Source organism: Artemia franciscana, chromosome 4, assembly GCF_032884065.1.
Source record: "Artemia franciscana chromosome 4, ASM3288406v1, whole genome shotgun sequence".
Lineage (NCBI taxonomy): Eukaryota > Metazoa > Arthropoda > Branchiopoda > Anostraca > Artemiidae > Artemia > Artemia franciscana.
Window position 1 is genome coordinate 35,625,274 of NC_088866.1, and position 26,153 is coordinate 35,651,426.

Here is a 26,153-nt window from a genome sequence, read left to right on the forward strand (position 1 = left end):
GCCTCTGTGTTTGTCATTTTCTGTCTATATGTCTAAATCCGTGTATTTGTGTGTTTGTTTTTGTCTCTCTTACTCTCTCTGGGCCTATTTGTCTGATCAGATGTTTGCTTGTCCCTGTGTCTGCCTTTGTTTGGTTATGTGTCCGTATCTTGTTTTTTTATCATCTGGTAATGATATTTCTTACGATGATGTTAAATATGTAACAAAGGATGGGTATAGAAATATGCCATAATAATGACCTTTGTCGATTCTATGTGATAAAAGACGTAAAATGACTGCTAAGCAGTGGAAAGAAGTGGAGAAGCCGAAAATAAAAAATAATATAATATATATTGTTATAAACACTTAATAAAAATATTGAAATTCAGCATTGCATTGTACCTGCATTGCTCTATTCGAACATATCCTAAGAAAAATGAATTGATATGTCTTTGATTACGTTACTTTATGATTAATTGCTCAAATTTACTCGGTGTTGATTACTTCAATTTATGCTAAAGCCTGACAATGCCCAAATTCCATTAAGACCTATAATTGTTTTAGTTTAAAGTATTTTCAGGAACTATCAGAAACATGTCTAATATGGAGCCTTTAAGAGGAAATAAATGAAAGAAAAAATTAATTGATTAAATGCACATTTTCCCAACCATATTGAATTGTCAAAACAAAAATACTTAGAATTCCTTAGCCCCACCCTATTCTCTCAGTAAACCTAGAAAAATTCGAGATATGCACGTTTTATAAAAATTATACTTTGTGTCTTTCTAGAGAATGCTTCAGAAAATCTGAAATTAAGCAAATTCAATCAAATTACTTTCGGTCCTATCAATTAATTAATCAATTACTTTAATTAATGAAATTTACAGCAAAAGCACTTCAACGTAAACTCCCCCGTAAGGCTCTATGGCCTAGTCTTTAGTAGATTGTAAATTGGAAACAAAAACAATCCTGGAAAATACTTTTTATGAAGTTTTTCTTGTGATTTGATAAAGCAATACTTCCTCAGAGTGAAAAAAGAAAAATATTAAGAGTTTCTTAACCCTACCCTATCTTCCATTAAGCCGAGGAAAATTCGAAATATGTACGTTATACAAAATTATATACGTTCTGTCTTTCTGGAGAATGCTTCAGAAATCTGAAATTAAGCAAATTCAGTCCAATAGCTTTCGGTCCTAGGTTTTAGTAGATCGTAAACTGAAAATGAATGCAATCCCTCTATTAAGACGTCAAATTAATCACCTGATGGGTTGTTGCGATAAGAATTTACAGTTTATTACTATGAGACCTCACTTTTTAGTTTATCACTGTTTGTTGAAGTATAAAGTAAAGGATAGCGATTTTATATATTTTGTATAATGAAAAACTCTTAGCGTAAACGAGGAGGCATGCAATAGTCATTATTTCCCATTGTAATAGAATGTCGTTATAAAAAAACTCTGGCCTATCTAAAAAAAAGTTGAAAAAGGGGAGGGGAGAGCAAAAAGTTGGGGGAGGAATATTAGGAGTCCCTTGGAGATGGGATATGGATGACCATAAGTCCCCTCTATAAGAAGTGTTGATATAAGCACTCATTCCTGTTAATATAATAATAATAATAATAATTTATTTGTGACCCACTTGAAACAGCGGAGTATAAAAACAAACATACAGAAAAAATCAACTTCTGATAACACATTAGATTATTGTAGAAAGCATTTTTGAAGATCATGAAAAGGGTTAATAGTAAAATGTATCGAGTCGGAGAGTTTCTGGTGTAGCACTTTAAGTTTATTTAATAAATCTGGAGCCCCGAAATTTGTTACCATATCACTGTTCTTGTACCAGGGAGGAAGATACAACAAAAAACGGAGGAAACGAAAATAAGATGACTTGAGAGCCTTTAAATCTTTTCTTTTTAAAACAGGATACAATCCAGAAAGATATAAAACCGAGTGATCACAAAAGCAAGAATAAATTTGTGAAAGGGCTTTGCGGTTGTATTTCCCCCTGTTCGCAACAATTTTCGAATAACCCACTTGAAGTTTAACCTTAGCATCAGAAACAATTTTATTACGAAAAGAGACTAAATTGTTAGTAAGGGCAATGCCCAACCACCTTAAAGAAGTCACGCACGGAACGCTAATTTCAGAACAATTCAGTCTAGAAGATTGGTTAGGAGAAGGACCAAAATGAAGGAATTCACATTTATCAGGGTTAAGGGTTAGACCTACATTCGAGAAAGCAGTAGAGAAAGAACGAACAGAAGCCAAAAGCCCAGATTTAGTTCTACTAATGAGAAAAATATTGTCTGCATAAGCAAGATCTGAGACATTTGAACTACCTAAAAGGTAAGTTGTTGGAAGACTATTTAAAATATCAGCAATACAAATTTTGAAATTGATGGAGATAAAACTCCACCTTGTCTTACGGAGATCTTTAACATAGAAGGATCAGAAGGAGAAGATTTAACATGAAGGAAAGAATGACCATACCAAAATTTTAATAAAGAAACAAAAGAAACATTCACTCCACATTTAAGCAAAGAAAACAGGGCTTGGGAGTGAACTACAGAATCAAAAGCCTTAGATAGATCTAAAGAACAAAAATAAAGATCATAGCCCTTCCCGGAAGCATCATAAAGCAGAGTAGAAAGAGCTTTATGGGCATGCTGACATCCCAGACCACGCGGAAAACCAAACTGTTTAACTCCAAAATTTATATTATGTGCTATAGAAGGGAGAAGTAAATACTCAAGGACATTGCTTAAGGTACAAGAAACAGTGATAGGACGATAAGATGAACATGAAAATGGATCTTTCCCCCTTTTTAAAATAGAAGTAACTGTGCCACACAAGAAACTGTCCGGCACGACAGAACAACACAAACACATTTGAAAAAGTAGGTGTAAATGCGACATTAAAGAGGGGCGATCAGGTTTTAAATGATTCACTGATATTCCTTCGGTGTCAACTGACTTAGACTTAAGCCTTTTAATAGCCAGGTAAATTGAATCAGCGGATATCGGTAATACATCCTGCTGAGATAGAGCAGACGGTAGCAGACGTTTCAAAACAGCTGAAAAATGTTAATGAACTGCATAATTAATCCGGGAAAAAATAGCAGTATAATGCGATTCCCAAGATGACTTAGAAATATAATTGCCAGGACCATCACTAATAATTTTAATAGAATTTAAAACATTCTTCCAATCACTTGGATTTAATGGAAAATCAAGACCCCGAAATCGGAGTGCACGAAGGTATTTCTTATAAGCAGATTTAGCGCGATTTTTAATACTGAAAACAATACCAGAAGCAGGCCTTCCGCATTCTGACCATATACACAACCATAACTTTACACGGTTCTTAATCGACTTCAACTCTGAATCGTTATTCCACACAGGTTGACGAGTCCCTAACCTAACTCGTTCACAAGAGACAGCACAAGACTAGCATTTTTCAAACACGAAATAATATGAGAATAGTACAGGTTAATATCTGCAACCACATTTTTCACAGGCACCTGCGTCTGGAGCAAATGAAACGGAATACGAATAGAACTAAGTAGTGTAGCAAGCGTTACACTGTAAAGGGCAATATTTCCACGATTCCAATTATACTTGTCGAAACATCGTGAGGGATTAGGAATAGAGGAATATACAGGAACATCAGATAGGGAAAACGTAAATGACATCTGCATATGATCAATGTCTTGTTCATCCGTAAGGACATGCACTTCAGAAATACTGAGACTTGGCGAACAGATTATATGGTCAATATTTGATACACTTCCTGAATGATGAATGTAAGTATAGGACTGATCTTTTGGCACAATTTTATAATCAGAAACTAAATCTAACAAGCAGTCAGTTCTGGACGAGCCATCTAAAATATTGTAGTTCAAGTCACCAACAATCAAATATGTAAGTTCGGAATCAACGAATTGCTTCACAGCTGAGAATAACGAGGAGCAAGCTCTAGCGAACCGAGTCATAGAATCAATTCCACGTATATTATATGGTAAATAAGTGTTAATTATAACATTATTGCCTAACTGGATGGCAAAAAAATGATCATTAGAGCATAAGCAAGTGGGATTTAGACCACTTAAACTTCACTTCACAAAACATGCAAGCCTCCAAAGGGCCTGCCAAAAGTTGTGCGGGCATTTATAAGAAATAACTGATGTGATGTACTTAGTTGTAGGAAGCTGGAACTGGTGGAAGAGAGCAGGTGTTCTTGTAAGCAGACTATATCGTAATCATTTATGAGCTCGTCGATTACAAAGGCTTTATCCTTAGTGCCATTAGTATTAAAAGAGAGTAGGGATATCGAGCTAGCCATCATTTGGCAGCAGAAATCAATTTTTTAAGAACTTGACATTTTAGGCTAAACGACACATGCGGACCACCACAATTCGCACATTTCGCAGGGAGTCTACAGGGAGACTCTTTCGTAGAGACATGAGGCCCTGATCAGAATGCACACTTTGGATTTGAACTGGAACAGGCGGACTGGATATGGCTGGGGGATCTACACTTGTGACAACATCTAGGTGAGGTCAGAAACTCAGAAACTGGAATAAGTTCATAGTCGATTTTTAGTCCTGTTTTTAGCAGCCGAGCCTTTGACAATAGATGTCTAAACTCAATCTTGACAACTGTAAAGGCACCACGACGACTAGCTGATGCTATGCCTGGCTCACTGCAAAATTGGTCAACATCAAAGTCAAGAGGAATTCCTTTAGCAATTCCAAATATTTTTTTGTGACAATCTTAGTCGCACAAGATGTTACCGTATTTTTAATCGAAGAGCAAAAGTCATTCACTGCAGATTTGTCTATATGAACAATCAGTTGGTCTTTTTTTGCTTTCACACTAGTAACACATTTATGATCAGTAACTTTATCCAGCATTTCTTTTCTTTTGATTAGATTGTCAAGTGAAGCAGGGATTTTGGAAACCAAAACAATCGCCAGGACATTTGGTGATACATATGATGATACAAGTGGTTAAGAATGCCCGTGTTATAGATACTATCATGGAAAGTTCCATACTATATCATAAATTCTATTAGTCCAATTTGAAATCAGATGAAACGGTTAAAATTTTTTAGTTAATCATGTTTAGACAGGGATTTGAAGCTGAGACGCCCGCTGGATTATGCTAATGATGTATCTCTATTATAGAGTGCTTGTGTAAGTAGGTCAATGACCTAAATGCCCGAATAAGGGTGTAGAGTCTGGAGTATATGCAATCTTTAGAGCCAAATAAGGGTACCGGTAGGGAGTATAGACTATATTTACAGCCTAAATAAGGACGTAGAGTCCGGAGTGTTGTATATTATGCTTATGGATTCAGTGCTACCATTAGTGTTGGCTCAATTATTTGTTGGCTCAATGAGAGTTGGGAACTTTGGCATTAAAATGAACACTTTGAGCAATTGAGTTCTCTTGTTGTTTTGTATTTAGGGAGGGAAGGAGATGCCTTAAAGGGTGATTTCGAATGCCAAAACATTCAACTCTCATTGAGCCTTCAGATGCATATAGAATTAGTTTCAAGGGAGAGACAAGGGGAGAGCAGAGATAGAAATTGATGAATAATCCTAAGTCAGGGCCAATCAAGGTCTTAACCACAACTTTTGTTTCGATTTATACATTTTCAGAGGGAATGAGTACGAAAAACATCAAAAACAAACCAAAATGTGAAATTAATATTTAATCCCTCTTGATTTCTTGGAATATTTTCTGGTCTTCACTGTTATAATGAAGGTAAAAAGTAATACCAAACCTTGAATGAACAGGATTTATTCCTTAGAGGAAGGGGACTGCTTTTTCCTCAAGTTCACTTCCACCTCATGAATTTTCGAGGAATTATTTTCCGCTCGGGGTATTTTCCGGGGGGAGGGGGGGTAAGCGCTGGCTCCCGTTAAGTCACTCTGAGCTGGAATTAAAAGTTTTTAATTTTTATTAAACGTTATCCGTTTATACACTTTTAAGGAATGGTTTCACGATATGGCATCACCGATAGTAGTATCGTATCATTATCAATAATATTATATTTTAATGACACACACCGTATCGGAGTTTTTGTACAATCAGGATCAGTGCCATTACAAGCAGTTATTAATGACAAGTGAAACGAATATCAAAGCTGCTCAAGAAAATCAGGGACTTTTGAGTGAGTCAGCTAGAAACTTAGAAAGTAGGTTATTTTTTTATAAGCCTTTACCTCATTTCATTGCAAGGTAGGCCTGTCTACATGTGTTTCAACATTTGTTCTGAATGATGCAGTTAGGCTTGATATAGGCTAGACTATTGGTGGCTTAGAATTCTGCTGTAAATTCAAGCTTGACAGGAATTGCCTTGAGGAGGATAGGGTTGACAGTTACTCCCTATAAAAATAATCAGCATTAAGTGTAAATCTAACTTACTTTTTGAAAGAAGACAGTGAATTTGCACATCTTATCTGGGTGGCTGGCCTCCCCTCTCCACCTTTGAAAAATCACTAGTTGTGCCCATACTGTTGGTTCATTTTTCAATAGAAAATATTTCAAACTGGCTTGAAATTAAGTAATGACTCCTATTATATAACTGATTAGATGCCTATATAAATGGAGTTTTTCCAGTAGATTTTGTGGTGTTGGGAATTAATTTGATAAGGGATAGATAGGCAACAGTAACAATTACATGCACAGTGGTATGAATTAGGGACTGTCTATTTACAAGGTTATGTACAGTGGTTACAAGGGACTGCCTATGCCCCTCCTAGGTTCTGAAGAATAGCTTACGTTTTGCCCCCCCCCTCTTTCGAAATTTTTATGAGTTTATGCCACTGTGTATACATCTAGATCCATCAAAATGAAATTGAAAAACTTTTTTAGGCAGACATTTGAACCCAAGTTCAACACATATAGGCTAGGACTATGACAGGTTTTGAGTATGAAATACTGTTCATCTTTAATAGGCTATGATATTAGTGGTGTCCCACAAGGTACAGTCCTTGGCCCAACCCTCTTTTTTATTTACATCAATGACTTAGTCATCAGGGTCAGCACAATATCACACTATTTGCCAATGATGGTAAAACTTTAGTTTCATCACAAGCTGTCCAAACTAGAAACTATGCTGTGAAGAAGCATAGTTTCCATACTATAGCACTTAGAAATGCTAATTCTAGAAATGCATCCATTTTTTAGCATTCTAAAATTCTCCTTCAACAAACTAAAAATGCATAAAGTGGGCAGCATTTTGAAGCCAAGGGAAATGTTAAGGTTGTACAGTATGAATGAAATTATATTTAAATACTAATTCCAGTTATCACTGGTAGTTTCTGTATAGTAGGAAGTTAAAAGATAGAAAAAAAAAAAACTCATGCATCCATTAATGTTAATATCCAAGATTGTTCACTTTCACTTTCAAGTTTGAACTAGCCAGCTTTATCTGAACAAAACAAATGTCCAATTTTGCTTACAGATAACATTACTATAGAGCAGGGCTTCTTAAACTATGGGTTGCAACCCCATTTGGGGTTGTGTAGCAAAATTATGGGGTTGCGAGTGATAAAAATACAATTTAACAAAAAATGTTTTTTAACTTGTAAAATTATTGTTATAAAGAAAAATAACAATCATTGTAGATAAATATATCATAAAATCTTCTGGTTTGGAAAGACTGTTTATACCAGCATTTCTATTTTGATCATTGTAATATCTTGTATAAATTTACTATCAATCAGAAGATGTTATAGAAATTTATAAAAAATGTAGATTTATTTTTGTCAATCTCTTAAAACCAAAATAATACTGACAAATATTATCAACAAAATTTCTAAGTGTTATTTTGAAGAAACTATATAAACATTTTGTGTTATTTTCATTTAGCCATTGTATGATTGTGAACAAAGTGCATGTTATTCTGAATTAGTCAGTTTAACCTTTTTGCAACTGATGGGACCTTACAGTCCTGGCATGTAAAAATCCTTTGGGCGCTTCTTAATTGATTAATAGCACCAGAATTGAACAATGTGCATAAATTTTATTAAGAGCCATGCCCTTAACAGTCGCTTATTTTTAAATCTCTGTACGGATACAGATTCCAACTATGCAACTTTGTTATTTAATGCAGAAGTAAGATGGTTGTCAAGAGGTCAAAGTTTAAAAAGATTATTGATATTAAAGGACAAGATCAAAATATTTTAACCAAACAAAAGGAAAAAATTGCGATATATTTACTTAAACGATAAAATTGAAAGTTTTATTAAAAAGATCAGCATTTGGAAAAGTAGGGTTGAAAAAATTTGTTCAAAATGTTTCCCAGTGTTGACAATTTTGTAATTGAGGAAATTCATTGTAAAAATTTTATTGCAAAAACTGTTGTAGATCACTTAAAAGGGCTAGAAATACAGTTCCAGACATATTTCATATTAAATGTTGATTAACAAAAAAAGTTTGGATTCAAAAGCTGTTTTGGATTGACTTAAGTAAGACTGATCATCTGCTGCTTAAAGCTCAAGAGAAATTTGCTGAGCTTTCGTGTGACTCAAACTTAAAACTACAATTCCAAAAAAACCCTTGACTGAATTCTGGATCAAACTCGCTGATATGGCGTTAAATGTACTTCTGCCATTCAACACCACATATTTATGTGAGGCTACTTTCTCAGATTTAACATACATTAAATCCCAATATCATTCAGCAATAAAAAATGTTGAAGAGGTCTTACGTTCAGCAGTTTCAAACATTACACCAAGATTTAATTTGTTATGCAATAAAGAACATGCACATCCATCTCATTAAATTCTTAACGTATACTTTAATTTAATATTTACCACACAACTACTTAAATATATTCAAGAGAATTAAGACGGTCAGAATCCATTTTTGTTTTTGAAACTATAATAAAACATTTCTATAACATTTTGTGCAAATTTCAATTTTAGATTTTTATATGTTTCAAAACGAATTCTAAATTTATATACTTTCATATGCATATGTATATTGTTACCTAATAAATATATTATCAAAAAATATTAATTTATTTTTCTTTTATATTTGTTGGGGCTGTTAAGAAACTCGCAATCATAAATGGGGTCGGGAATTACAAAATTTTAAGAAGCCCTGCTATAGAGCAAAGTATATTAGTCCATGAGCCCTGTGGGCAGCAGGGGCAAGGTCTGTATTCTAATCAACTAGCAATCAACCAATCACAATACAGACCTCACTCTGCTGCCCGCAGGGCTCATGGACTATTATGCTTTGCTCTGTAGTAATGTTATCTGTAGGTAAAATTGGACATTTGTTTTGTTCAGATACAGCTGGCTAAGCTAAAACTCAAAAGTGAAAGTGAACATCTTGGATGTTAACATTAATGGATGCGTGAGTTTTTTACTTATCTTTCATCTTCCTACTATACAGAAATTACCAGTGATAACTAGAGTTAGTATTTAAAATATAATTTGTACAACCCCAACTTTTCCCTCAGCTCAAAACCCTGCCCACTTTACACATTTTTAGTTTGCCCCATGGATGAGGAGGGTCAACCAGAAATGGATGTGCTTTTAGAATTAGCATTCTTAAGTACTATAATATAGAATTAGCAAAGCAGCATAGTTTCCAGTTTAGACAGCTTGTGATGAAAACTAAAGCTTTACCCCAATGATTCCATGCTCTTCAGTCCAGAAGACTGCACAAGCCTCCAAGCTGATCTCAACCATATCCAAGAGCAGGCTAAAAAGTGGCTACTTTCATTCAGCATCAGCAAATGCTGCATCTTGCACTTTGGACTGAAGAATGAAAATGCAGTGTACCCAATGTGGGATCCTGACAAGCAAACACAGATTGGTCTTCGAACCCACAACAAAGAAAGGGACTTAGGTGTACTCATTGATAATCAGCTCAAGTTTCACTTCCACACAAGGAATGTGGTTTCCAAATCTAATGCAGGACTTGGCCTACTCAAGAGATCCATTTTGAGCAGATCCCTCAAAGTCTTTCTTAGACTTTATGAAGCCATTATAAGACCCAACCTTGACTTTAGAAACTGCATAGCCACTTCCCAATACAAAGGCAACACAAGAATTCTTGAGGATGTACAGAGATGTGCCACCAAGGCTATAGATGCGCTGAAAGACCTCCTCTGTGATGAAAGACTAAAAAACTCAAACTACCAACACTGGTGTACCACTGTAGATGAGGTGACATGCTGCTTACCCACGAACTCTAACAGCACATCTAGTTTCCTCAACCTGAACAAGTCCCATCAATCCCATACAAGAGGCCATTCAAAGAAACTTTCTAAATGCCACGTGAACACAAGAATGCATCAAAACTTCTTCTCCAGAATAGCTGTCAACAACTGGAATTCCCTCTCTGAGTTTACAGTGTCAGCAACTTCACCTGTAACTATCAAGAAGTCACTGGATAACAAGTGGTCATGCAGGAACTGGAAATACCGCTGGCATGATTCAGATCAGTAACAGGTGTCAGCCATCATCATTCATGGAGCAACACAGATCCATTGGACCCTATTGCTCTGAAGTGTGAGTTAGGTAATTAAGTTAATATGTTCAACCATTAGGTTATATTCAGAAAAGGTTTTCTGAATGGTACTACTTTTTTGTTACTGCAATGTACACAGTGCTTGCCTACAAATTTGATGTGAGATCTTGAAATGTTTTGAGATCTTGAAATGTTGAAAGATGGTCTAACAGTAGGCTAAATATACTGGCTAGGATGTAAGTATTCTTTTGGGTAGTTGCAGCTTTAGTTATGTGCTTATTCTGCAGCTGCACAGGGCGTCATGCCACCAGGGGCCCTGTATTTCAGTATAGGCATAACCTAAAATGGCAAAACTGTGTAAATGCTCTGCCGTCTCTGAGCTGAATTAAATAAAAAAAAAAACGAGTTTTTTTTAACTGAAAGTAAGGAGCGACATTAAAACTTAAAACGCACAGAAATTACTTCGTATATGAAAGAGGCTGCTTCCTCATCAACGCCCCGCTCTTTACGCTAAAGTTTGACTCTTTCTCTCAATTCTTCTTTTTAAAACAGTAAAAACTTTAGCGTAAAGAGCGGGGCGTTGATGAGGAAGCAGCCTCTTTCATATACGAAGTAATTTCTGTGCGTTTTAAGTTTTAATGTCGCTCCTTACTTTCAGTTAAAAAAACTCGTTTTTTTTTTATTTAATTTCTGAACGTTTTTGAATCAATGCATGTTTTGATTTTGGCTCTCCGCAGAGGAATAATCAAAACGAAATTTGCATTTTTTTTTTTTTGGGCTAAATGGCTTTCTCATAATTTTGATCGAATGATTTTGAGATATAAAGAGCTGGGGCGAAGCCTAGTTGCCCTCCGATTTTTTGGTTAATTAAAAGGGCAACTAGAACTTTTAATTTTTTACGAATCTTTTTATTGGTAAAAGATTTACGTAACTTATAAATTAGCTTACGTAAAGAACTTTTCTATTCTCATGTTTTATTACATATATGGGGGGATTCGCCCCATCGTCAGTACCTCGCTCTTTACACTAAAGCTTAAATTTTATCCCAATTCATTAAGAATGACCCCTGAATCACAAAAGCCATAGAATAAATAGTTGAAATTACTAAAAATACTTTAGCGTAAAGAGCTAGGTATCATAAGGAGGTGAGCCCCTTATATGGGTAATAATTTCTGTTTGTTTTAAGTTTTATTGCTGTTCCTTACTTCTAGCTGAAAAAGCCTTTTCACATTTATTTTTTAATTTTTTTTTAAATAATGCTAGTAAATCCCGCTCTCCCTTCATGGAAGTTTTCTTCTCCCATGACAAATTCTCGATGGAAAGTTCCCCCAGCATATCCCCCTCTTCTCAACCCCTCCCCCCAACCAAAAAAATCCTCCTGAAAACGCCTGTATACTTCCCAATAACCATTACTATATGTAAGCACAGGTCAAAGTTTGTAACTTGTTGCCCCTCCCACGGGGACTGTGGGGGAGTAAGTCGTCCCCAAAGACATATTTATAAGGTTTTTCGACTACGCTGAATAAAATGGCTATCTCAGAATTTTGATCCGTTGACTTTGGGAAAATAATTAGCGTGGGAGGGGGCCTAGGTGCCCTCCAATTTTTTTGGCCACTTAAAAAGGGCACTAGAACTTTTCATTTCCGTTAGAATGAGCCCTCTTGCAACATTCTAGGACAACTGGGTCGATACGATCACCCCTGGGGAAAAAAAACAACAAAAAAAACAAACAAAAAAACAAATAAACACGCATCCGTGATCTGCCTTCTGGCAAAAAATGCAAAATTCCACATTTTTGTAGATAGGAGCTCGAAACTTCTACAATAGGGTTCTCTGATACGCTGAATCTGATGGTGTGATTTTCGTTAAGATTCTATGACTTTTAGGGGGTATTTCCCCCTATTTTCTAAAATAACGCAAATTTTCTCAGGCTCGTAACTTTTGATTGGTAAGACTAAACTTGATGAAACTTATATATTTAAAACCAGCATTAAAATGCGATTCTTTTGATATAGCTATTGGTATCAAAATTCCATTTTTTAGAGTTTTGGTTACTATTGAGCCGGGTCGCTCCTTACTACAGTTCGTTACCACGAACTGTTTGATAGAAATACTAGACCAAATAATCCCTCATGCTACATAGCAAAAACATACTCTAAAATTGCATTCAAAACCAATGAAACGCCTATATTATAAAGTTTAATTAAATGAATAGCATCTTGCAATTCTGTTGTTTGTGGTTGTAGCCATTGATGCCCTGCAAATTGATATTGCATAGGGCCCCATAAGATCAAGCACCACCACTGCTTGCAGGCACTTTGTCTGGAAAAAAACATGCTTTATGGGCTTTTTGATGGTCCTTGCTTTGCTCAAGCAGCATCTTGGGCCTTCAGTCCACATGATAAGATTCTGTCATCTAGATTAAAATGGATCACATCATTTTGATGGCAATCTTATGTTTTTTATCCCTGTTTCAAAAAAAAAACAAAACATAATAGCTAGTGTTTCTTTGGGCATTAATTGCAACATACACATGCCCAAATTTCACAATGGTATATAAGTTAGATCAGGACTGGATCCACAGTTAGCTTATGCATACACGGGAACTGTATTTAGCAAAGAGATCCTCTCATTCAGTGGTGTAATTTTGTCAAAATCTTGGGGGGAGGCAAAGTTAAAGCCAATTTTCCTAAATAAAGTGAAAATTACAGTGATAACTAAGAAATGACCCATATAGTAACAAAAAAGGTACTAAATATACTAATGTGCTACAGGAATATACTAAAGAAAACTGACCCATTTCTGTGGATGCTTGAATTATGCAGGCTTTCTTAATTTTGACAAGATTTTTGGATAAATTAATAGACAGTTAGTAGCGCTCAGTCTGTAAGTTTTGGATTGCACTGCACATTTAGTTAAGACTTCCAATATAGTGATACCCAAAACTACAAACTGAACCAGATTTTACAGAAAAAACAGGGTTATGTTTGGCTATATTTATTTATTATAATTATTATTACAGGTGGACTCACCAAACTGAGTTGAGACTCAAGCCACAGCAGTCTTTTGCCATCACACATGCAGACAAAAAATATTTTTTTGTCTTACCATATACTTTATCAGTTTTTGGATCTTACCTTCCCTAACTATGTCCTCCAACTTAATATCCAGTTTGTGAAATATCTTTAACTAGCATCTAATCCCAATCGGACATTCCTCTATTACAGTGACTATGGGTTGCAAGAGAATATTGAGTGGATTGCAGTTGCAAACATTAATATTGTGTTGCTCAGATTCTGTAATGGTGAGTGATGGAGCTCATTTGTTCTTATTGAAATGAAGAATTTGCAAGTGTTACCCATATGAATGAGACTGTTAAAATTGGAAAAATAACTTAAATATTTTTTTTTTATTTCTTACCTAACCGCAGCTGCAAATATTTTTTTTTTTCTTTTTTTTTTTACGAAGTTATTTCAATGGAAAGGATGAATTTACTTCTGATTTTCTTTATTACAGCCTCAGTATCTGTACTCAGTATCTCAGTTACTTTTAATTTGCAATGAGTTTGATATATCCAATTTATTTCTATAATTAGTTTTGATGTAAACTGTAGCTGAAAATCCAACCTCACATTGATATGAGCTAGTAAAGAGGAGTGGACTTTCATAGATTCAGCAACAGGCCAGGGTTGACATGCTAGTCTGTAAGTTGTTTTGATATGGGTTACAAACCCAGCTCAACAAATCAAGCTTTTCATCTCTTCCCCCCAAAAATTGTCAAAATTGTTTCTTAACAGTCATAAATGACTGGAAATTTCAGACAGTGCATTCATCTTAGGCTACACATAGTTTTCAATAATAAAGGTTTCAGATTCTCAAAATAATCATAGCCTACTTGTCATTATCAATGCAACCTTTCTGCAGCATAAGATTTTTCATAGAATAGAACAGAATGTGATTTATTGGCTAAAATAGCACGCAAGCTAGCATAAGCACGTCAGAACAATTACAATGATAAAATAAATGTTAAGGGATAAACATAGTTACAAAGTTAAATCAATTATTAAAATGTGAAACAAAATAGGGAACGAAAGATCACACCCCATTCGTATATGAATGGGGCAGCTTCCTCACCAACACCCCGCTCTTTACGCTAAAGTTTGACTCTTTCTCTCAACTCTCGCAGCTTTATTTCAGCCCCCCTCTGCAGCAGATATAAAAATAAAGATAAAGTAATCTGGAGAAATACTGGCTTCAGCTACTACTTGTTGTACACCTTCGCGTAGTTGGCTTAGTATTAAGGACAGTTCCTATTTTATAAAGTAGGAGAAGTTCAAAAGTTGCAAATCTGCAACTGGGTAATGTGAAGATATCTTCAGTACACAATTGGTTTAATAGCAAACTAGGTAGTCCAGGTGCGATGTATCAATGCGATGTATCTATCAAAATCTTGGAAGATGTAATTCTGTTGTTTTATTTATTTTTTCCAATTAATATGTCAAAATAATGTTTTTCAATACAAATTTTCTGAAAAAGTATTTTCTGACATCTAGGGCTGGGAGTGCACAAAGTCCAAGGAGTAATTGCCTCCCTGCCCCTGTCCAGTTGACGCGTCTGTGGTTATCTTTTGTAGCAGAAACAATAACGAATATAGTAGAAACACCGGTAAAAACAAAGCCTCCCTGGTATACCTTCTAACTTCTCTCACATTTAGGTTGGCTCGTAAATTTAAGGGAAGCTAATGCCCCAATCCAACCCCAGCTATTTACACTAAAGCTCAACTTTTCATCGCAATTCTTTGATGTTTAGAAGTAACCCCTTTTCGTTGAAAACCACCGTCCCCACTAAAAGTGGGGAGCTGTCAAATCTCCAGCTAAAAAATGTGGCTTAAGTTGAGCTATTAGTTAGTATAATTTTGTTTGTAATCGTCAGATCAATGGTAGTAGATTTTTTTATTCCAATCTTGAAAGCCCCCCCCCCCTCTATCTACTATGAAGTAAAGGCGCTTCAGGAAAGGCGGTCAGTGGGTAAACATTTGCTTGATCAGTCTTCTGTAAAAAATTATGACACATCAGTGCTTTTCATTCAGTGTTACCAATTCTAAAATGTGATTCTCCTTTTTTGTTAAGATTAAATAAAAAAAAACTAATTTTTTTAGCTGAAAGTAAGGAGCGACATTAAAACTTAAAACGAACAGAAATTACTCCGTATATGAAATGGGTAGTCCCCTCCGCAATCCCTCGCTCTTTACGCTAAAGCTTTTAATTGTTTTAAAAAGTAGAATTGTGGCAAAGAGTCAAACTTTAGCGTAAAGAGCGAGGGATTTGCGGAGGGGACTTAATTTCTGAACGTTTTTGAATTAATGCATGTTTGGTTTTGGCTCTCCGCACATAAATTATGAAAATGAAATTTGTATATTAATTCTTTTTTTTTTGGCTAAATGGCTTTCTCTTAGTTTTGATCAGACGATTTTGAGAAATAAGGGGTGGAGAAGGAGGCCTAGTTGCCCTCCAATTTTTCGGTTACTTAAAAAGGCAACTAGAACTTTTAATTTTTAACGAACGTTTTTATTAGTAAAAAATATACGTAACTTAAGAATTAACTTACGTAACAAACTTTCATAATCTCATATTTTTATTATGTATACGACGGGGTTTGTACCCTCGTTAATACCTCGCTCTTTACACTAAATCGTAAGTTTTGTCCCAATTCTTTAAGAATGACCCCTGAATCAGAAAGGCCGTAGAATAAATAGTTGAAATTACTAAAAATACTTTAGCATAAAGAGCGAGGTATTTATCTCCTCCTAAATACCTCGCTCTTTATGCTAAAGTATTTTTAGAACCCCTCATATGCGTAATAATCTCTGTTCGTTTTAAGTTTCAATGCTACTCCTTCCTTTCATTTGAAAAAACGTTTTGATGTTTATTTTTCATTGTTTTCTTATAGTAATGCTAGAAAATCCTGCGCGCTTTTCATTGAATTTTTCTTCCCCCATGACTGATTCCTCCAAGGAAAGATCCTCTAACATAGCCCCCTCCCCTCAGCCCCACCCCCAAACAAAATAAAATCCCTCTGAAAACGTCTGTACAGTTCCCAATAACCATTACTATATGTAAACACTGGTCAAAGTTTGTAACTTGCAGCCCCTCCCCCAGGGATTGTGGGGGAGTAAGTCATCCCCAAATACATAGGTATTATGGTTTTCGACTATGCTGAACAAAATGGCTATCTCAAAATTTTGATTCGCTGACTTTGGGAAAAAATGAGAGTGGGAGGGGGCCTAGATGCCCTCCAATTTTTGTGGTCACTTAAAAAGGGCACTAGAACTTTTCATTTCCGTTAGAATGAGCCCTCTTGCGACATTCTAGGACCACTTGGTCGATGCGATGACCCCTGAAAAAAAAAAAACACGCACCCGTGATTTGTCTTCTGGCAAAAAATACAAAATTCCACATTTTTGTAGACAGGAGCTTGAGACTTCTTCAGTAGGGTTCTCTGATACGCTGAATCTGATGGTGTCATTTTCGTTAAGATTCTACGACTTTTAGGGGGTGTTTCCCCCTATTTTCTTAAATAAGGCAAATTTCTCAGGGTCGTAACTTTTGATGGGTAAGACTAAACTTTATGAAACTTATATATTTAAAATCAACATTAAAATGCGATTCTTTTGATGTAGCTATTGATATGAAAATTCAATTTTTTAGAGTTTTGGTTACTATTGAGCCGGGTCGCTCCTTACTACAGTTCGTTACCACGAACTGTTTGATGGGAAATTCTAAGCAAAAGGTTGTGTGAAGCGCGTTATTTGATGATTTTTTTTTAATCTAACGTCATGTTTTGAGGAGTTTCAGGCTCTTTTGGGACTAACAATAGAATCCTTCGCGTAATTTCAAATTTCAATTCACTAGACATATTCTTTAAAATCTTGTTTTTGAAATTTTAGTTACTATGGGCTGTTATTTGCTATGCTGGAGCTAGTGCAACGCTCTTTTGTTATTCTATGGCAGAGCAAGAACGCATATAATGATAGTTCTTTTTCAGAAAATCACAGGACAAAAATAGTCATGGCCACCCTTACAGGCGTTTTTATTCTGATAGTAGTTGCTGCTGTCACTACTGCGCAGATTTTTCCATACCCTGCTCATGCGTCTTGTAGGATCAACTGGTAAGCGTTTCTAAAGAATACATATATAGGAGCTCAAAGGGATTTATATTAATTTGCATTAACTATACAGTAGGACAAGGGCGTATCCAGGGTTTTTCGGTGGAGGGCTACAAAAAACTTCAAATAAACGCATCTAATACTTGTTTATATGTATTTTTGTCACGATATTACGAGTCGGAAATTTTTTTGGTGGGGGCGGGGCAAACTCGGTAACGCCCATCTGGATACGGCCTTCAATTTACGGACGTAGCCTAAATTAAAAAGAATTAAACTCTTATTAAAGACGAATTACCGACAAAGACCAAAAATTTTTTAATGATAGAGGAAAACTTGGTTTTTGATTTCAGAACTTTAGTTTTAAATTATTATTTTATTTCTGTGAGCAAGAATTTTTTTTTTCTGTGAGCTATTGCTAGTTTGAAAAGTGGAGATATAGCTTTTTTGCGAAGCATTTCCAGATTAATAAAAATAACCTGTGGTGTATTTAGTGAGTTAAGTATTATTATTCTACATGATAACTAAAAGTGTAAGCACAGTTGAGGGATAAAAAGAATTTTCGTCTCAGTTAAGTTCCTGTGCATCGATTAATCCAAATTTTCCTTAAATGCTTATGAATATGTTTAGATAAGCACTAGAATTTTAATCCTTAAATCCAATATGTGAAACTAAATGTCCATTGTACCATTTTTTGTTGTTGTTAAATTTCGTCATCATATTTTTTCAATTGTTCAATAGTATTCATGTATTTTATGTTGTCGAAATTTGGGATGAAATAAACGAAACTTCTAACTACAAGTATAGTTGTAAATTGGAAATTATGAGTTTTATCTTCTCTCTGAAACGAACAAATTTGTGACAAGCCAGTTGCGTCAGTCCGACGAAAATATGGAGGGGGGAATCAAAGATGTGTTTTTCAAAGTTTGGTTGGGGTGCGATTTTTTTTTTCAATGAAAGTCATTTTCAATGAATATACAAAATCAAACTTAAGTTTCAAAATCAAAGGAGCGGCAAAACTCTTCAAGGGGGACACTTTTCACCCCAAGTAATACCCCGTGACATGTCTTCAGCTATAACTGGCACTAACGAAAAAGATGATTACATTTTTGTATTAATTACTATCATATCTACCCTGTCAGATTTAATATACTGTATCTTTTCTCAGAGAATGGCATAAATTTGCTAAAAATTAAAGGAAATTTTTCCTGTTTTGCAGGTTTCTGATGTATTTTTTTTATTTCTAACCCGTCGAAATACAAAAACTACACAGATGTGGAGTACAAAATGAGAAAAAAGACAAAAAAAGGGGATTAAAAACGGCATAACGTTTATCAAAACCATGAATAAAGATTACTTATCAAACACTGAACCACTGTCTCATAGATACAATTTTAAACATCACTATCTAAGAAGGGGATGCCATGGATGAAAACTGATTTTGCAATTGTGTTTAAAAACGAGTTTTTGTAGAGCTGTTTCTGGGTCGGCTATATTATATTTACGGATTTATGCTGAATTTTGCGTCCAAGGGGGGTAAATTATAGTTTGTAAATTTTGAAATATTCTGAACAGATTTTATGTTTATGTGTATCTTTGAAAACCTTTCAAAATGATGCTGTACATAGGAAATATAGTAGTGCTGTTGAATTTTACAGTTTAGAAATGATTATTCTGTTAAAGTGTTTGTTATTTCGAACAACTGAGGCATAAGAAGCGCAATACTTTTTTTTTCAAGGTAGGAAATCAGCAGAAACCGGTTTCGCTTTAGGGATGGCCCAATTCGAAGACCAGGGTAATCAAGTTTCGATGTATTTTTCAATCTAACAAGATTTCAGAACAAATTACAAAAAAATTTATTCGGTAGGAGGATGAAGCTGAATTTTGGCCACCCGACGAAGACAATATTTTCTTCTTAATTAGTCTTATAAAACAATATTAGTCTTAGCCGTAGGACTGCAGAAAAATATAATACTAATAACTTACAGAGGTAGCAAAACCTCTGTAAGTATTTCATTACAGAGTATGGATGCGATAATTCTAACAATTGTATGCTGTATACTACTACTACTAACAACTCACTGAAGTAACAAGCCGCAAAGTCTCCCTCATTACACCCTCCCAAAAAGCTCCTTCTTATCTTCAATTTTTCCTTATGGCATCCTCTCACCCCATTCAGGGACGACCTGCTTTTAGTTTGGTCCTTAATTGGTTGCCCGACAAGGATAATCTTTCGGCACTCTTTCATCCTTCATATACAGGACGTGTCCTAGCCATCTCATCTTTTCTCTCATTATAGCCTTAGAAGGTGGGATTGAACCACATTTTCCGCAGAGATTCCTGTTTGAGATACGGTCAGTCAGTCGGGTACCCAAAACAATTTGTAGGCAATTTTTCTGGAAAATATCTAGCAAATTTTCCTTTTTTTTTTTCTTTTTTTTTTTTTGGAGTGCCCACGTTTCAGAACCATACTTGACCCATATCCTCACCGTAGTTTCCAATATTCTCATTTTGGTTCGTGGACTTATTTTCCCATTCTTTCAAACTTTTCCGACTATAGAAAAACACCCTGGGCCTCGGCTATTCTGCTTTCAACATCTTCACTGTAACCATCGTCTTTACTGATAATACTACCTAGGTAAGTGAAGCTGTCCACTTGATCTTCTCGTCACCTTTTCACCTTGACTTATTCCTGTTTAGGTGAGCTTTACTTCCTCATTTGATTCCATGTTCTCCCCATTGCCTTTGCTGTACTCCTTTGGACGAAGTCCATCAAAATGATCCATATAAATGGGGAAAGAACGTAACCGTATTTAACTCCTGATTTAATACAAAACCAGCTGCTAACCTCATTACCTACCTTAACCCAGCGAGGTTATTCTCGTATATAGCAATAATCACTTTAACTCATAATCTGCAAAACAGAAGATTGATGGGGTATGACGATTCAGGCACTTCTTAATTATTAATCTAATAATAATGACTCATTCTGTATGACTTCAGTTTTACAAAAAAAAATTGGCTATTCAATTGCTGTTGATCACTAGTAAATGACGAGTTAGGTTGATCACTAGTAAATGACGAGTTAGGTTTCATAGCACCACTATGTTTGGAAAAGTAAACACAAAGTAGTCTTATCTGTGCGCTTTTAAACTAGGCCTAAAGATGTGTTAGAAGGATAAGGATATAGATCCTCAGTGTCATTGCCGACACATTGGGTGTCAAATTGAAGGTTCAGTTTCTTGGTCTTTCTACAGGGCCAAGTAGCAAACCTCTCCCTTGACCTTGTCTTAGTGAAAATACATCCCTGGGTTGTATGTTGCCAATCAGAGCATCAATTCACTGTCCTACCGCAGTGTTAAAGATGTTTTAAATTATTTTAAATTAGTACTATCTCCAATAATAGTGGCTATAACTGTAATTACTATTAACTTTGTGGTTTGGTGACAACTACTAAACTTGAGAACTAATGTTTTTGGTATTATTTTTGACTTAGCGGTGGATCCTTGATATCAACTATTGGATTCAGGGAGAACCATGTCTGAGCAAGCAATAAAACTAAGAAAAGAAGAGATTAGAATACCTTTGATGGCTACAAATCCAGAAGTTATAAAGTATATTGCGGAATTCCATAAGGTTTGGTGCTTGGGCCCCTACTTTACCTAATTTATGTAGATACCATGCGATTTTATATTCCTGGGACATTAATCGTGTCCTTTGCTGATGACACTGTGTTTAGGGTAACATCATCTTACGAAAAGTTTTTGATTGAAAAGATTCAAAATGAATAAACTTGTCCTAAATGAACTAGCAAATTTTACGAAATGTAGCTGTCTATCTGTTAATGTTTTTAAGACGAATTTCATGACTTTTCGTAGAATTGGTACTCCCATTATTCTAAATGATAAAATATGTCCGAATGGTGTGTTCTTAAAACAAGCCTTTAGTGTGAAATATTTAGATCTTCATCTTGATTGCAATTTAAGTTGGAAATTACCCTGTGATGCAGTAGCAGCAAAAGTGACAAGAGGATTTGGTCTTATAAGAAGGCTAAGGAATGAGCTCCCACCAAGAATTTTTATAATCCTCTATCATTGTCTTATCAGTCCGTATCTATCTTATGGTTGTTTGCTGTGGACTTTTAAATGAGTTCAAATTTTACAAAATAAAGTTGTTCGTGTCTTAGGAGATTATGTGAGATTTGAAAATAGTACTTCGATTTGCTTCGCTAAAATGAAAAATCTAAGTGTTTATAAGTTAAGAGATTATTAACTCGTTTTATCATTGTTACGAGCCTAGGAATTCTTCAGGGATAGTTTCTGAGGCTTGGAGTACTCAATGCGGATCATTATTCCGCGTTTCGCAGGATCACGGCTGTGGAATTCAATCCCTGGGGTATAAAGTTGACAGATAATATTATCCAGTTCAAGAGTGGATCGAAACGTTTACTTCTGGGAAGTTGTTAATGATTTAAATATGTCTCGGTAGTGATTCGTTTCCTTGTCGTTTATGGTCTGTCGACGATACTGTTTAATAGTGTGTGCTAATAGTTAAAAGTTGCTGTATGTTCACAACTTGTTTGCTTTTTTCTTGTGATTTTGATTTATAGGTGAAGTGGGAATATATATTAGTAGATTATAAGGATGGGAACAACCATCGTATACAACCAAATGGGTTTCCCCGATGATTTTTGAAAGATTATGTAAGCGTTATTTAGGTTAATAAATTTTTTTTTTCTCTCTCTCTCTCTCTCTCTCTCTCTCTCTCTCTGCTCTCTCGCTCTGTCTTTCTCTCTTGAAAGAGCAATTGACTGGCACCCGGGTTAAGTTATAAATAAGTTCCGAATACTAGAATAAAGAAGAAACTATTCAAACTTAGAGTGGGAATTTTGATGAGAAACACAAATTTTAGATGGTGTATGCATAAGGACACTCATTGGGAAGGTTAGAACTGGACTTCATCTCCTCCTCCCCCCCTCTCCTAGAAGCCGTAAATTTTACAAAAAGTGTAAAAGCTCTATATGTTTTGATGTTTTTCTAGAAATATAGTTTATTCTCTAACATCCTTCATTGCCAAGGAGACCCTCCGTGACCCTTCACTCTATGCTTATTTTTTTTAGAAGCCTATGGCTGTATGTTTATATCTCAGTATCACTGCTAAAATTAAAAATAGAATACCAACAAAAAGTTTTCGGGTTGGCGAAATAACCTAAATGAGTGTCAAAGCCAATTAGCTCATACAGTTTTTATTTTCTAGGCGTTTCGGCAAGTCATGTGATGAAGTTCGATCACAAATCATACAGCAAATGAAAATCTGGGAGCCTAGAGATAATTGTCAAAATGGTGGAGAAAAATGCCTATACAAGGTATGCTTCAACCATAATTTTAGATAGCATTGTGTTTTGACCCTATGGATAGTAGTTAGATTGATTTTGAAGCCTGTTTCCACGAGGCATGGCTATTTGACAAAAATAGGAGTCCCGGGAGATCAAGCTTTACTTGATAAAGTGTATGTCAGTCATAAAAATGGTGTCCAACACCCTCCACCCCCTTGCTGAAATGTTGCACCTCCCACACCCTAATTCACACAAGAAAAACTTTTGTGTGTAATTTTTCTAGATTTATTGGTTGTTTTTTTTTTTTTTTTAGCAACTATACAAAGAGAAAGGTATTTTAAAAAATTCAGGGATCAATACTCTCCCCCCCCCCAATCGGCATATAGGGCAAGTGCAGAGGGCGGAAGATAAAATTCTAATTCTGGTTTACTCATAATAAATGCAATGGGGTTTTGCAAACGACAAGAATAGAAGTAAACTCTGAATGGAATGTTCCTGTCTGTAGAAAAAAAATGTAAAAATAAAGAGTCCCAAGCGGTGTTTTCACTTTAGGGGTTTTCTCCCTAAAATAGGATTTTTTTTAATGATAGAGGGAAAGTTGGTTTTTGATTTCAGAACTTTAGTTCTAAATTATTTTTTTTTTCTGTGAGCAAGAATTTTTTTTCTGTGAACTATTGCTAGTTTGAAAAGTGGAGATATAGCTTTTTTGCGAAGCATTTCCAGAATAATAAAAAATCTTTGGTTTTCACTTTAGGGGTTTTCTCCCAAAAATAGGATTTTTTTTTTAGGTCTTCTAGGAAGATAACTTTATTTCAATTTCTGCAACGTTAAATTTCAATTTGCTTGAGCGTGGATTAGCAATTTCATTTTCAATTGGTCTACCAAAATATAGTTACCGTCGCGTTGTTTTTGAACAAGGTTTTAAGGATTTCTTTAGGGACTTTTACGAGCTTTTTGGATTTCTCTTTAGAAATCTCTAAGATTTACCGTTTTGAATTTGTTAAGGTTGTTTCCATTATTTAGTCTTTGCTCTGACAGTATTCTCTGTACAAGGGTAAAGTGATAGTCAAACAGGTAATTACCATTCTCAAGCGTTCTGAAACTGGGCTAATCAGTTTTATATACGGAGTTTGGATTTATATAAAGCAGTAATTTTTTACCCAACTTTAATCCAACTGTTTCTTTAAGATAGAGAGATGTTATTTCCTATTACTCTGTTATTATGTCAATAAAAGTGGTTGACAGAACAGGAACTCCCAAAGTAGCAAGATTAATTATATGATAATTCCTTTGAACTAATGTTTAGTATTTGTCGATCAGGTAGGCTAGAACATTTTTAGTGACTGCTTTTTCCTGAACTTATTAGAAAATCCACTCCGATTAATAGAAAAAAGAAAAATTCATACTTTATGATGATGTAAGCCTCATTAGAACTGAATATCTCTATATCAGACACAAACTGAAAGAAATTAAATTGTTTTTCCGAGATATCTGATAAATTTGATGTCGGTTTTGGTATCGACGGGCCTTAAGCAATTAGCCACTTTGTTTTTGCTATTTGCAAGAGTAACAGAAAATTTCAATTGTCAATTGAGCTTTGGACGGCAAAAGAGCAAAGATTACCGATCATAAATCATGCATGTTAATAATGGACAAATTGAATAATTTGTAATCCTTGCCTCGGGTGCTGCGGTGGCATGGTAGTTTTGGGGCAACGTTATTAGATCTTGTCACTGTTTTGAACGCAATATTTTTTTTAACATATTCTGCTAGTGTTGTGGCTAATACCCTTTGCCATTCCTTAGATATCTCTATTGTATTATTTGGACGGCCCTCCTGTGTAAAGTGTGTCAAAATTTTGTTTGACACACCCTCAATATTTTCCCACGGGTTTATCTTAATACCCTTAGCCGTTTTGATGACTCAGGATAAAACTAACCCTTATAGATAAACAAAGGGCAACTTTTGTAACGTACAACACTTACTCCTGGGATTGTGGGGGATATTGTCATCCCTGGAAGCATAGTTATTTAACTTTTCTACTATTTTGAACGAGAGGGTTATTCCATAATTTTAATAAGATGTCTGTGGGGACATTACAACTAGAAAGGGCATGGAAAAAAGACTGGTTGTCCTCCCACTATTTTTCAACATCCCCCTCAATATGCCTTGACAGTTTGAACTTAATACCTTCAGCCGTTCTCGAGATATTGCAAATACGCGTTTTTGAAAAACTGGATGCACATATTTAATTGCAGGACCTTTTTGAACTCAATGGTTGCTCTCTGCTCCTCTTTTAACTTCCCTCTCAACATGATTTTGAGGCTCTAACTTAATACCCTTAGCCGTTCCTTAAGAATCTCTATTGTACTATTTGGACAGCCTTCCTGTGTATAGTGTATTTAGATTTTGTTCGACATCCCTTCAACATTTTCTAACGGCTTTACCTTAATACCCTTAACTTTTTGCTGACTCAGGATAAAATCTACCCTTATAGATAAACAAAGGGTAACTTATGTAGCGTACAACACTTGCTCTTGGGACTATGGAGGGTTTTTTCAACCCTGGAAGCATAGTTAATTAACTTTTCAAGTATTTTGAACGAGAGGGCTATTCCATAATTTTGATAAGATGTCTTTGGGAACATTACAACCAGAAAGGACATGGAAAGAGGGCTGGTTGATCTCCTACTATTTTTCAACACCCCCCTCAATGTACAGTTTAAACCTAATACCTTCAGCCGTTTCCGAGATATTGCAAATCGTGTTTTTTAGGGGAGGATTCATCTGAAACGGGCAAGGGGTAAGTCCTCCGATCACTTGTAGTCCTCCGATGACTTTGCAACATGCTTCTCAACATACCCTGTAAATTTTAACTTAATGTTCCTTAAATATCGATGATACACTTTTTTGACAATCAGCATGCACATAGTATGTTTTGCTGTATTCAGCATTCCTCTGCAAAGCAGTGGAGGGTCATGTCATTTCCATAGGCATAGTTACTTGGTCTTTAGACTGTGTTGAACAAGATGGCTATTTAGAAATATTGATCGAATGCTTTGGAAAGAGGGTAGCTAAAGAGTGCTTAGGAGATGCTGGCAGCCCTCTAACCACTTTAGAACATCCCTCTCAACATGTCGTGAAAGTTTCAACTGAACACCCTCAGCCGATCTTAATACAGTG

At 35.4% G+C, this 26,153-nt stretch overlaps 1 protein-coding gene across 2 annotated transcripts in view; it reads left to right on the forward strand.

Moving 5' to 3' along the window:
- Positions 1-6,023: 6,023 nt before the first annotated feature.
- The window catches only part of LOC136026360 (uncharacterized), a 39,021-nt gene continuing 18,891 nt past the window's right edge, over positions 6,024-26,153 (forward strand). The window contains exons 1-3 of one of the 2 annotated variants that reach the window (XM_065702891.1): positions 6,024-6,181; positions 17,519-17,642; positions 22,893-23,001. In XM_065702891.1, coding sequence (XP_065558963.1) covers positions 6,043-6,181; positions 17,519-17,642; positions 22,893-23,001 — 372 coding nt within the window. In that variant the 5' untranslated portion in view covers positions 6,024-6,042. The remainder of the gene's footprint in view (positions 6,182-17,518; positions 17,643-22,892; positions 23,002-26,153) is intronic. The other variant, XM_065702892.1, reaches the window with a different exon arrangement.